Raw genomic sequence first — 12316 nt, 5'->3', positions numbered from 1 at the left:
AAAGACGGAAGGAGCCCCTGTGGGTGGAGAGGGAGATCGACGGGAATGGCTCCGAGGCAGGTGGTATTTCTGGGGAAGGAAGGGACCGGTGGGTGGGGCCGGCGCGAACTTCTTTCCTTCTGGAACAACTTCAAAACACCATTCTGAGATCGTCTCTTTCCTGCCCACAACACCAAGCTGCCAGCCCTCTTCGGGTGTCACGATCGACTCAGTCCTCTACATTGGATGGAGGAGGCATGGACGTCTTGTCTGCCAACAGCAGGAATGACTGGCCCAATTTCGATATAGAAGGGAAGGTAGGACAGGTCGACGTCTTGTCCCGCCGGCAACTCAAAACCACCCACCGACGGGCCCTGGCATCCACTATGTTGACACTGACGATATCTTCTGGACCGTTCTGGCCCACATCACCCGTTGCGTTGTCTTCATGATCAGTAATATTCGACAGATCAGAAGGGCCAACGACCGGAAGACCCTTCTTTTCCAGGGCCTTTCAGCCGCAGACAACTAGCCAACCGGCAGAGGAAGCCCTACTCCCTCTTGATGATCAATGTCAGTCTTATTCGCATCGTCTCAAACCCTCCCACTCCTGCCGCCAACCTAAATAGGTGTGCCGATTGTCTGTAGATGATTACTTGTACTGCTTGGCAGCATAGAAATATCGCCGGCAAGGCGGAATTAAGTTCGAGTCGAGGGACTCGTCATCTCATCAGACAATCACATTTGGTGGCCGTGTTTGTCCCATCCACTCGGCAATCATGACTTTGACTTTTGACGCAGACTTCAACACATGGATACGTTTTTCTCAGCCTCCAAGTCCGATAGCTTCCCGTCGGCCGACGTCTCTGAAGGCAACTGATGGCCCGGCGCCTTGGCTCGCCGCCGCTGTCAACAACTGCATGCAAACTCTCATCGCCCATCTTTGCAAACAAGCGGCACCTTGTCAGTAAAAGGATAAACGGCCTTTCCGCCTGAATGGCGGCTCTGTGACAAAAAGACTCGTATGATGGCTTCCTGAACGCCTGGATCCCTTGCATTGGCCCTGCCAAAACGAGATCTCAGCAACGTCTTCGTGAGCTGTGACGTTTCTTGTCTCGAAACATGAGATGAGTTTCGCTTCGTCCACAAATAAACAGCGAGTCAGTAATGCCGCCTCGAAGAAGCTGAGCCTCTCAGGCCACTCTTCGTTCTCGTCTACTGACCATGCACCAACAAGAACACATTACAGACATCAAAGCCGTGGCCGTTAAACAGGCTACCCTTTCCTGCCTCCCGGCGTGTGGGAGGGTATTCGAACCGCTTGTATTGTTCCATTACGACGATGCCGGCGCAACGGCGCAACGGCGCTTACTCGGCTCCCGCCCACTCACACTCAACATCGGGACTGCCCCGAGCTGTCGGGATTCACCGCGGCGTAGATACTGAAACCCACCACACGAAATGCCTCTGGCACACAACACGCCGCGATTCTAGCGGAGACCGCTCTTTTCCCACATGCCGTTGTCCACTTCACCGGAAGATCCATCTCATCACGATTTTCCGTCGTTCTGCCGTTGTTGTGTTCGTCGCGGGAGGAGACTGAAATGTTTGGCAGTATCATGGCCAGATAGTCACCGATCGTGTTCAAGTTGCCCAGAGAGCACATCAAACAGCGGCTCGGGGAGCGCAAGTGCCTCAACCAAGCGGACCCAGAATGCAATGAGGCAGCGTTTCCTCCGTAAACAAACCGACCTTCTCACGATGAATCGTTTGCCTGACTAGTCTGTTCTGGTCATAACTAGTAAATGGGTCATTCGGAAGATAGAAACCCGCACAGACAAGTTTGTCATAGCCAGCTCGTGGCTCTTCTGTTGTTTTAGACGACCAACATGGAGCAACACGGGGCTTGACCAATGGCCTCGCCGCTAGAATTTCCTAACGCGGCCTAGGAAGAGGCTCCCAAGAGGTCGGTGTTCTGTCGTCTCATGGCCACAGCGGCTACGCCTGGCCAAGCTTTCCTGGACAAGTCTCTCGAATATACGACTTTCGGAATGCTACACGGCTAATTAAGTTGGATGCTATTGGATCACACGAGCATGGCTATTGCACTGCTCTAGCATCAGGCTATTTGAGGTCCTTAGTAGAGTTTGGGGCTATAGCTGACTGGCAGATTCGGACATGAACAGCTATCCACACCTTTTCCGATGTACGGACGAGTCATTGATTGTACACCTCTCGGCAGGCATACACAGGTGTTCTCGAATTTCCTCTGGATTGCCTTGACGGGCAGAGAGCACGGCTCGCCAGCCCTTTGAAGGACATATGTATGCATGACCTAATCCACGCAGCATGGCTCCGCGACCCGATTCGCCTTCCCCGGATTCCCCTGTGGGTAGTCGCAAGGGCGACCCATCGACGGGTTCAAGCCGTTGGGCTTCGCGTCTCGCCCTACCAATCACACCACTGGATCTCACAGATCCGTGGGCCATCTTGCAGCAGAGCCTGATGTTCTGAACGGCCTTCCTTGCGGCGATCAACCAGCCCTTGAACTTTGAAACTTGGCTGTTGGAAGTTTAACCTCCAAACAAGGGGCTCGCAAGTAGATTTCTTCACCAGTCCATCCGTGGAAAGTCTATGCTCGTCCCAGACAGCTGGCATCGAACGAGGTTCACAATGAAGCATGCCTCTGTTCGGGTGGCCATCCGCACCCTTACCGCACACGCATGACCCCGGGTGCCCGTTCTGGATGCCCAGTCCGTCTCTTTCTTCAGACTATCTCGACAAAGTCGTCTGGGGACATCGCTGAAGAGATCAGACAGCAGTGGAAGGACCGGGATTGGGTTCGCATTCGTAGTGTGTGTCCAATGCATCAGAGTTCTATGGGCTATGTCAAGCACATACATACGTAGGGGACCACCTATCAGTCATGGTCCATCCTGTCACCCTTCACTCCGGTCTTCTATGTCGGACTGTGAATATCTATTCCGCCCCCCCGCTGTCTTGAGGTCCATCGAGAGGCACCCACGACCTGAATGTAACCATCGGCAAAAATGGCGGACACAAAGGTCGCTCAAACGGCGAGCGTGACCATCATGCTGATGACTTTTATCACGCTGACAGTCGTGATGAGGACCTTTGTACGAAGTGTCCTACTACGGAGCTTGGGCTGGGATGACAGTGAGTATCAACGACTGATGAACTATCGCGACTATCATGCTGACCATTTCTAGCACTCGTGCTCATCAGCTGGGTATGAAGCCACGATAGAAATTGGGAGGAAATTGCTTGCTAAACATGAACAGGTTCTCGCCATGGCACTATGCAGTGCAATTCTTGCCAGTAGGTTGCCACCATTTTTTGAAGGCTGGAGAGGAACTTCAAACTAATCTCGAATAGTGACCGGCGTGGGCTTGGGCTCCCACTTTCAAGACGTTTCGAAGTCAGACTTTGCCGAATTCCTAAAGGTAGAAAACACCAAAAGAGACTTTCCTCGATCCGCACTGACAAACCATCTGCAGTTCCAAGTCGTCACACAACTCACATACATCTGGGCATTTGTGACCGTAAAAATGTCTTTCGCAGTTCTTTACCTTCGGCTGCTCCCTGATCAGGTCTACCAGCGCATAAACAAGTTTCTCATCGTTTTGCTGCTCGCAGAGGGAATTGAAGAGACTGCCGTCGTCATCTTCAGATGCACTCCCATCGAAAGAGCTTGGACACCGTCCGTACCAGGAACATGTCTGGATTTGACCATCTTCTACTACTCTGCTGTAAGTTTGACTTGGAAGGGAGGTAATATGAAGTGGTGCGCGCCAGTCAGCTAACTCGAGCCAGTTCGTCATCAAACTATTGACAGACTTGGTGTTGTTCATTCAACCAATCCCGACTGTCTGGAAACTGCAACTTCCGATGGCAAAGCGAGTCGGGGTCATCGTTATGTTGTCCCTGGGTTTATTGTGAGTTCCTGTGATCGCCTCCATCTTCGGGACAAGCAACTAACAGGATTAGGGTCTGTGTCATTTCCGTCATCAGAGTGAGCTACATCAATGCTTTTGACCGCGACGTCACTTGTAGGTCATTTTCACTTCCCGTTATCATTCACTAGCTAATTCTCGTAGTCTTGGTCGCCGACCCCTTACTCTGGTCAGAAGTCGAAGTCTGTGCCTTGATCATTTGCTCCGGCGTTCCATCTTTACGACCGTTGATAGCCCGTTTCCCTGTCCTCAATAAGGCCCTCGGCCTGTCGACGGGGAAATACTCCAAAGTATACTATCCCAATCAGCGAACGACGATAGGCGGATCGAAGCCATACTTGGGCCAAAATGCGTATGCACGAGCAACGCAGGGGAAGGCCGGTGGAAAACTCTCCGTCAGCTCGAGTTCCTACGGGACTTCAACACGTGCGACTACTGAGAGTATGGAGAATATCCTACCCCTGGACCTCGACAAACCATCATTAGCACACAGCGTAGAGATGGGCATCATCAAGGTGAAGAACGACATTCCTTCATCACAACTACAGATGACACCGTCACAATACGTGATGGAAGATCCATACTTCCCCGCGGGACGGCCAATGGCCAGGCGGAAAAGTCGAGGGAACATCGGAAACATCCGCGACGGCACAGGCTGGATATCTGATGATTGATCGCACCCGAGCGTGACGACGCTTGAGCAGGCTTCTTGATGGTTTTTTACCTAGTACATACGCAAGCCACTGGAAGAGCTTCGGCGACTACATTAATGTATATAAAACAAGCACTTGGCATAGAGGCACGCCAACTTTGGCTGTCTACGGCCCCCTTTTTTGAGGTCGCTGCGCGATACATTGCCTACAGTAGAATAGGCCAATTCACTTCTTCACGAGTTCAAGATTTTCGATTCCTGGTGTTTCCTAGTCCAGCAAATTTTGTGCGTTTCTGGGCATTCTTGCCGCTACTTGGTGATCCGGAAACCGCACAGGGCACTGTCGGCGGATCGCAAAGCGGTTCGGATGTTCTATGGGCTGTCAAGAGCTTGGTGTGAGCAGTTTGTCTCTTCATGACACAGTCTATGCGTGAGAGATCCGACATTTTCCCAGGCGGCCCGGGGGGGGGGGGGGGGTTGGTGGTTGTCAATAAGGCAGGGAACACGCATAGGCCGGATATGCCGTGAGGCCCGGCGTGGAAAAAAGCTCCGGCTATTGACCATTACAGAGCAGATCCCGGACCCGATGAACGCCGGCCTTTGAACTCGCGTCTTTGGGTGTTACAGATGCAGATGAGCTATCCCTTGCCCTCTAGTGTGTGTGTCTCTGTTTGACAAGAAAAACAATTGCACAATTCTTGGCCAGAGATAGATAAACATGGGATGAATGAGTCCAAAACGATCGTAGAGTGCAATCTGCTGTCATGTTTGGTCATGTCTGACAGAAGTAAATAGGCGATTGGGTTGAGATGCCACCGTAAACCTTCCCATCTTTTGTCTGCTGGGACTGTAAAGACAGGGTCATAGGAACAGGGAGGTGATAATATGCAGACGCAAAGTCAGGCGCCGATCGCCAAGGTCCCCGAGGGTTACGTCTCTTAATATTGTCCATATCGAATATGGGTATTTGACGCACGAGAATCGGATTCTTGAATTGGTCTGGAAACGTGAGAAGCGTCAGACTTGTGGTAAGTCTAGAACACGGCCAAGAGTCGGATTGGCTGTCACGCCCCCCGCCCTCGACTAGATGCTCTCTAGCTTTCTTCCAATCAATTGCTTTGGTATGCCATTAGGCTTCCTGGCATCTCCGTCTTGGCGGAAGTCACGATCTGAAGCGCCCTCACCCGCCACCCGCGCGCATATCGTGAAAGGCAAAAGAAAAGGTTGGTAAAGATAGAAAGGCCTGGCCCAACAACCTTCTCACACGTGGTGACCTATCCTCACAAGTGGCCGTGTACACTGCCGAATGTTCACAAGTCATCATGTTTACACTTCACTTGATTTTCCTATCGTGAGGCTACCTAGCTGCGAGAGGCCACCAAAGGCACGAGGAGAAACGATTCCAACATGGGGGCGTCTCGATTGAAGTGAAGAAGGATCCCTTGAGGTTCAGCCGGGAAGATTGCGTGTCGACCCTTTAATGCTGTGGAAGTAAGCTCTGCAATGATGCGTTGACACTACTAGCTTGCTTCAAATACTTAACCGGCAGTTGGTTTAGTTTTGGCCGTTGGTTCCAATGGCAGTCGTCGATCTCGAGAAGGCGCCGTGTTGTTTTGCCGATTAGAGTTGGAAGGCAAACAAACTCCAAAAAAGCAGTCCGGCATAAATCCTCTGTTGTCGATTGTCGGCATGATATCTATCACCAGGCAATCGAAGGCAAAGTCCGGTCGAGGTGCCTTATTAAGAGGAAAAGTAGAGACCTTCGGTGAAGCAACCTCGGTCAGAGTTCTTCACCGAGGAACTCCCCCGCGAGAAAGCCGCGACCAATCACAACCGGCCAATGAGAAAACCCCTGATTTCCATCAAACCTCAGGCCAAAAGCATGCCCTAGCCTGGACCGTGCACTTTTCCCAGCTTTTGCCAGTGGGGTTAGCGAGCCCGCACAAACTCCAAATTTGCCAGGTGCTGTTTCTCGAATCTCCTCAACCTCCCGAAAAAAGTTCATTCCCGACAACCTCGACAGTCAACCACCCAACGCCGGCCAGCCACCAGTCGATTGCCCCCTGAGGAACCATCAGGTTAGTTACCGAAGCGAGACAGCAACTGCGGAAATTTCAAGAAACCCTTTACCTCGACGACGATATCCCACGATCTTCCAATATTCTTTTCGCTGGTTTTCACCATCCGTCAGCGCAAGAAGAAAGGCATTTCGCGATATCCTCCTTGGTGGGCATTGAAGAAATACTTCGCACCCCCTCTCCCAATCCAACACCCCTCTTCAAGATCATTCGTGGTCACGAAGTTTCTTCTTTGTCACTCGTTCACCGTTTCACCAAAACCAATGGGCTAACTTCTTCTCCATGAACAGCATAAGCAATCATGGGTATCTCGAGAGATTCCCGCCACAAGCGCTCCGCTTCCGGTGCCAAGCGCGCCTACTACCGTGCGTAATACAATCGAAAGCCCGTATGCTCTAATCAAGCATGCGTTCTGACCTTTCTGCTCAACAGGGAAGAAGCGCGCTTTCGAGGCCGGTCGCCAGGGTGCCAACACCCGTATCGGCCCCAAGCGAGTCCACACCGTCCGCACCCGCGGCGGCAACCACAAGTACCGCGCCCTCCGCCTCGACTCCGGTAACTTCGCCTGGGCCTCCGAGGGCTGCACCCGCAAGACCCGTGTCATCGGCGTCGCCTACCACCCCTCCAACAACGAGCTCGTCCGCACAAACACCCTGACCAAGTCCGCCGTCGTCCAGATCGACGCCGCCCCCTTCCGTCAGTGGTACGAGGCCCACTACGGCCAGAACCTCGGCCGTCGCCGCCAGCAGAAGCAGCAGGCCGCCGCCGGCGTCAAGGAGGAGGAGACCAAGAAGTCCAAGTCCGTCGAGAAGAAGCAGGCTGAGCGCTACGCCGCCGAGGGCAAGGTCGAGAACGCTCTCGAGAAGCAGTTCGAGGCCGGTCGCCTGTACGCCGTTGTCTCCTCCCGCCCCGGCCAGTCCGGTCGCTGCGACGGATACATCCTCGAGGGTGAGGAGCTCGCCTTCTACCAGCGCAAGCTCCACAAGTAAACGTATCGCCTTGTTTACCAGGGTGGTCCCGTTTGCTGCGTGAAAGCCATGTCTTAACGATACAGCGTCGCGCGTTGTGGGCGTGTGGATGTGGATGGGGAAAAAACTAGATAACTGTGACTTTGTCACGGATCACGTTTACGGGAATGAAAAAAAACATTTTATCGGGCTCTTAGGTTGTTCTTGGTGTTGAACAGGTTTTGCTTTTCTCGTCTGGCGAGCCATCACGGGGCGTGATTAGCTCACAATGAAATGTAGGCTCGGAAAAGCAACCGAGTCCACAGACGGATATGGGTTATTAGGAAGACTCAAAAAGACTATACCACCAAGTTTTTGCCTGCCGTAATCACTGTTCACCTGTTGTCATCCACTCTCCTGATTGCCTGGTGATGCTTTCTGTATTTGATGTTGTAGTTGTCAAGTCTAACTACGGAAGCTTGAGTATGCGCCTTGAACCCCTTCTCCGTGCTCACCTAGCAGCTGGTGTCTGATACGAGTCTTGTATAAAAAACCAGATGGCTATTAGCCAGTTTCTCCTGGCCCGTGTAGGCCGGCATGCTTCTGCTCACTCCTACCGCGTGTTGGTTCTCGGGATATCAGAAACCGGTGACCGCCTCAAGGGTCTGTCTGATTTATCGATGCCCGTACTTCTACCAGCTGGCTGCCCAGATGTGCATTAAGCCAGCAAACACACGCAAACCTCCATACTCAATGGGAAGCTATGATTACTTTGTACATTAAGATATTCAGAGAATTCTGCTTCTGGGTTACCAGGGTCGTATTCCTCACAGACTGCCTCAAGCAAACTGTCGCTTGAGGTCTGTCCACTTGCGGTTGAGCGTCTCGTGCTGAGAATTGATCTGTAATAGAGTTAGTCAAACTATCCTTCATGGATTTCATTGCAGCGTGCTCTTACCTCGGCATACTGCATCTTGGTCTGCACAAGCTCCTCCTCCAGCTCCGCCATCTCTTTCTCCAACTTCTCGTTCTCCTCGTGAACTTTGAGGTTACGCTTCATGAGATCCTCTCGCTCAGCCTTCCATGCGTTCTCGAGTTCTTCAGGCTGCTTTTCGATGACGTTTCGCAGCTCACGGACCTGGCCCTTGAGACTCTCATTTTCGTCCTTGAGTTCTTCGTTCTCGACCTTGGTGTGGACCAGCTCAGTTGCGAGAGCAGCCTGTTCACTATCGTATGCTTCGACACGCTCCTCGAGCTTACGGACCTTGACGGCAAAGTTAATATTGGCAGTCCGCAGCCCTTCCAACTCGGCCTCACGGTCCTTCTCAGCCTTTGTCTTCTCCTCCCATTCGGTTGTGTAGGTCTTGAGAATCTCGGGAGTGATATTGAGATCACACGCATCTCTGACAAGTTGATCGGCGCGGTAGACTTCCTTATCCATGCTGGCGCTTGAGCTTCCAAAGAAGCCGTTCTCCAGAATGCTGCCTGCGCTCGGTGCGGTATCGATGTAGGCGTCAAAAACCTTGTCTTTGAGGAAGACCGTCAGTTGCTGCATGTCCGAGATGGCAAGCAAGTTGGAGGCGTTCTTTTGCATCAAGACGATACCGAATCGCAGAATAGCTGAGAGACCTTCAGACAGGATCAGGTCGTAAATGCGTAGTACCAGTTGCAGGGGGAATCGATAGGCGAATAGTGTCAAAAACCACTGTGTGGCGTAGAGGTGTGGTGAGATGCTGCGGCGGCGCAAATGACAGTACAAAGCTGGCTCGTAATCCTCAAGCAAGCGCTCAAAGATGTACAAGTTCTTGTGAAGGCCGGGCATGTCCTGAATAAATAGGTCGCGCAGGTGGTAGTGGTTCATCAACCGGACCAGCAGGCAGAAGGCTTCTTCCTCTGTCATGTTGAACAAAAGGGGCATAATCAAGAAGTTCATGCCTTGAGCATAGCCAACACCCTCGTCGAACAAGGCATACGCCTTGCACACGCCAAAGAGGCCCTCCTGAAGCCCGGCAGCGGCGGCGTACTTGGAGAAGCTGGTTCTCGCACCCATGTCTCGTCGAATCGTCTTCTCCAACTTCTGGAGCATGGCAGTATCCTCCTTTTGCTTCTTTTGTCTCGCCACCGTAGCCGCCTGCTGCGCCTTTAGGACCGTCTCCGCACTCTTCTCATGAGGGGAAGGCATGCCATTCGCGGCTGAGTGTTCCGAGTGGACAGATGATGAGGAGGAATTGACAATGTCGTTCTGAATGCTGAGAGTACCGTTGCTGCTCGAGCTGACAGTGCTATGACTGTTCCTGTTGATTTCCTTGTCGGTTCCCCTGGCCACTAGCTCTCTGTACATGATCTCGAGCTCTTCATTGTTACTCTGGGCCAATACTTGCCAGACTACTCCACGGATAGCGTTAGGAATACCACTGGCAATGGCTTTGTTCAGTTCCTCGGCGCTGGTCCGCTGAACAACCGCCGGGCCTTCGTAAACAACGGACTGCCAGAGATCCCAGTCTACCTGGGAGTCTGACATGTCCGAGGGTCCAGCCGATACACCAGATACTGTTCCTGGTGCCAGCGCCGGGTTCGGGGTCGTTGGGAGAGGCGATTTGGGGGCTTGATCAGCTCCAAGCTCCTTGTCGGTTCCATTCTGGGCGGGAGGTGTGATTAAACCCAATCCCTTGGGGGGCGGCACAGGTTTATCGTCGTCGGATGGCAGCGTGACGCCGGCCTCTTCCCGTAGTCGAACCATTTTGAAGCGGTCCTTCAGACTGTGTCGCGGGATGCCGCCCTCTTTCTCTTCGTCTAACCTGCCCAGCGACATCTCTGGGTTACTTGTTAACGTTGCGATGGAGCTGGCTGTGTTTCGACGAGGAGAGGCCTGTGGAGGCGGTGAGGTCTCCTTCTCCTTGCTTGTGCTGTTTCGAGACAGCCAGGAGAAGGGGCTGGTGAGCTTCCTGGTCGGGGGACCAGGGGGTGGTGGTAGGGCGGCAGAGGAAGCGGCTTGCGGTGGGGGTGCAGCTGGGACTACGGGAGATTTGGCAGGCGATGGCTCGGCTGGCGGCGACCATGGCATGGATGGGAGGGCGCCGGTGATGCTGCTAATGGATATTTTCTTGGGCGGCAGTGGCTTCTCTTCGACCGGGCTAATGGCTTTCGTTTCTTGGGTTTAAAATTAGCATTACTGTCAGACGTCAATTAATTCATGCAGCCAAACAACAAACCTGGTTCCTCATGTGGGGCAGGGTGGTCGTCGTCGAGCTTGACGTCGTCCAGATTTGAGGTATTGGAAAGTCGATGGGATACGGGGGAAGCTTTGCGCTTGATATCCACGTCCTCATGGTCGCTCACAAAGTCCTCGTCGACAAAGTGATCGTCTGGTGTTGGTGAAGGCGGAGCTGCTGGTGCTTCCACCCTGTCCTCTTCAGTGTGCTCCTCCTTTTTCGGGGATTCAGGATCCGTTTCCTCGGCGGGTGGTGGTTTGGAGACGGAGGGCGTTCTCTGAGTAAGAGAACGCACCTCAGCTACCTCGGCGACATCGACAACGGCATCTTCGAAGGCATCCTGCTGCTTATTCGGTCATGTCAGCGAGTGGTTCTTCTCCTGTTTGCACTGCGGTTGCGGCATGTGGTCGAGCTTGGAAGGCCCAAGCAGGTATGTGTGCATCAAGGGAGGATGAGGGGAGCGTTACATTCTCCTTATCAGAGTCGGAGTCGGAGTCAGTCGAGAGTCTCTTCTCCTTGGTCTCTTTGGTCTCCTTGGTGACTTCAGGAGAAACGGTCGCGACAGGCTCGTCTGGCTGGGACATGGCGAAATGAAGAATCGTAGGTCAACTTGCGCTGACCTATGTGGGTGTGTGCGGTATGGTGATATAGCTTGCGTCCAGGTCGAGGTCGGACTGTTTAGAGTACCTAGTTGGTGTCCATGGAGATGGGGGGGGACTGCAGCACTAGGCAAATCTGTAGACTGTGTCGTCTGTGCTGCTGAAGAACACCTTGTGATACGGGTGCTGCAGTCTGGGTCTCGTAAGGTATGATGCAGGGTTGGTTGCTGGGAACTGTTTTCGTCGTTGTGTGTGTTGTTGTTCGTCTCTGAGCTTGTCAGGACGGAAGACGGGAAATCGAGAAGGCGAGTAGGTCAAGGTCGAGGGTCGAGGATTGACAGTCGAGGATCGGTTGTGGCGCGCAAGTTGTGCCTCTCTCTCTCTCCCTTTTTTTTCTTTCCTATTTCCTGGCTGGGGGGGCACCGGGCATGGGGGGATGGGATGGGGAATTGAATTGAATGAATGAAGCTGCCCGAGCCTCACCGCAGATGGGGGGGACCCCTTTCAGATGTATCTTTTCTCTGATTCAATGTGACACAGTACTTAAGCTAATCCACCTACCTGAATGGGACCTGGAAGTAGACCCCCGAACGGTGGCTGAGAATACTCGAGTCCCGTCCGTATTCGCCCAAATAATCGACCCTCAGCACTCCTCGAGGTCCACCACAGACCAACGTTCAATTCTAGCGTACGGAGTCCAGTCAACTTTTGGGGGCCAGGGGGAGGCAAAAGGTGAGGGACCGGGCCAACCACTGGTAGCTTAGCGCGCCGCTGCGGAACGGGATCGCTCTCTGTTTCGGGGGGGCTGCACGAGGGGGGCGTCTTGCAAAGTTGCAAGTCTGGATGCCGTGAGTTCCTGAGTTCCTCACCCGGAG

General features: G+C 53.1%; 5 protein-coding genes across 5 annotated transcripts; 3 read left to right on the top strand and 2 right to left on the bottom strand.

Annotated features, from left to right (window-relative positions):
• Nucleotides 1-543: 543 nt before the first annotated feature.
• CCOS01_03289 (uncharacterized protein) lies at nucleotides 544-950 on the top strand (the record flags this gene model as incomplete). Its single annotated transcript, XM_060451475.1, has 2 exons — nucleotides 544-552; nucleotides 657-950. 2 exons carry the CDS (start codon nucleotides 544-546, stop codon nucleotides 948-950), a joined length of 303 nt encoding a protein of 100 aa, XP_060317740.1.
• Nucleotides 951-2116: 1166 nt separating this feature from the next.
• CCOS01_03288 (uncharacterized protein) lies at nucleotides 2117-2311 on the bottom strand (the record flags this gene model as incomplete). Its single annotated transcript, XM_060451474.1, has 1 exon — nucleotides 2117-2311. The coding sequence occupies one exon, from the start codon at nucleotides 2309-2311 to the stop codon at nucleotides 2117-2119; it is 195 nt and encodes a 64-aa protein (XP_060317739.1).
• A 292-nt stretch (nucleotides 2312-2603) lies between these two features.
• CCOS01_03287 (uncharacterized protein) lies at nucleotides 2604-4627 on the top strand (the record flags this gene model as incomplete). Its single annotated transcript, XM_060451473.1, has 8 exons — nucleotides 2604-2832; nucleotides 3100-3156; nucleotides 3210-3229; nucleotides 3282-3318; nucleotides 3376-3749; nucleotides 3814-3935; nucleotides 3988-4049; nucleotides 4098-4627. Coding segments are annotated over 8 exons (1431 nt in total), but the record flags the coding sequence as incomplete, so codon positions are not given.
• A 2357-nt stretch (nucleotides 4628-6984) lies between these two features.
• Nucleotides 6985-7672, top strand: CCOS01_03286 (40S ribosomal protein S8; the record flags this gene model as incomplete). Its single annotated transcript, XM_060451472.1, has 2 exons — nucleotides 6985-7048; nucleotides 7116-7672. The coding sequence occupies 2 exons, from the start codon at nucleotides 6985-6987 to the stop codon at nucleotides 7670-7672; spliced, it is 621 nt and encodes a 206-aa protein (XP_060317737.1).
• A 797-nt stretch (nucleotides 7673-8469) lies between these two features.
• CCOS01_03285 (TBC domain-containing protein) lies at nucleotides 8470-11426 on the bottom strand (the record flags this gene model as incomplete). The annotated part of the gene is made up of 4 exons (XM_060451471.1): nucleotides 8470-8532; nucleotides 8589-10780; nucleotides 10843-11185; nucleotides 11310-11426. The coding sequence occupies 4 exons, from the start codon at nucleotides 11424-11426 to the stop codon at nucleotides 8470-8472; spliced, it is 2715 nt and encodes a 904-aa protein (XP_060317736.1).
• Between the last annotated feature and the right edge of the window lie 890 nt (nucleotides 11427-12316).

This window comes from Colletotrichum costaricense, assembly GCF_030867565.1.
Source record: "Colletotrichum costaricense strain IMI 309622 chromosome Unknown Scaffold_3.1, whole genome shotgun sequence".
In the NCBI taxonomy this organism is placed as follows: Eukaryota; Fungi; Ascomycota; class Sordariomycetes; order Glomerellales; family Glomerellaceae; genus Colletotrichum; species Colletotrichum costaricense.
This window is presented reverse-complemented; position numbering and strand designations above follow the sequence as displayed.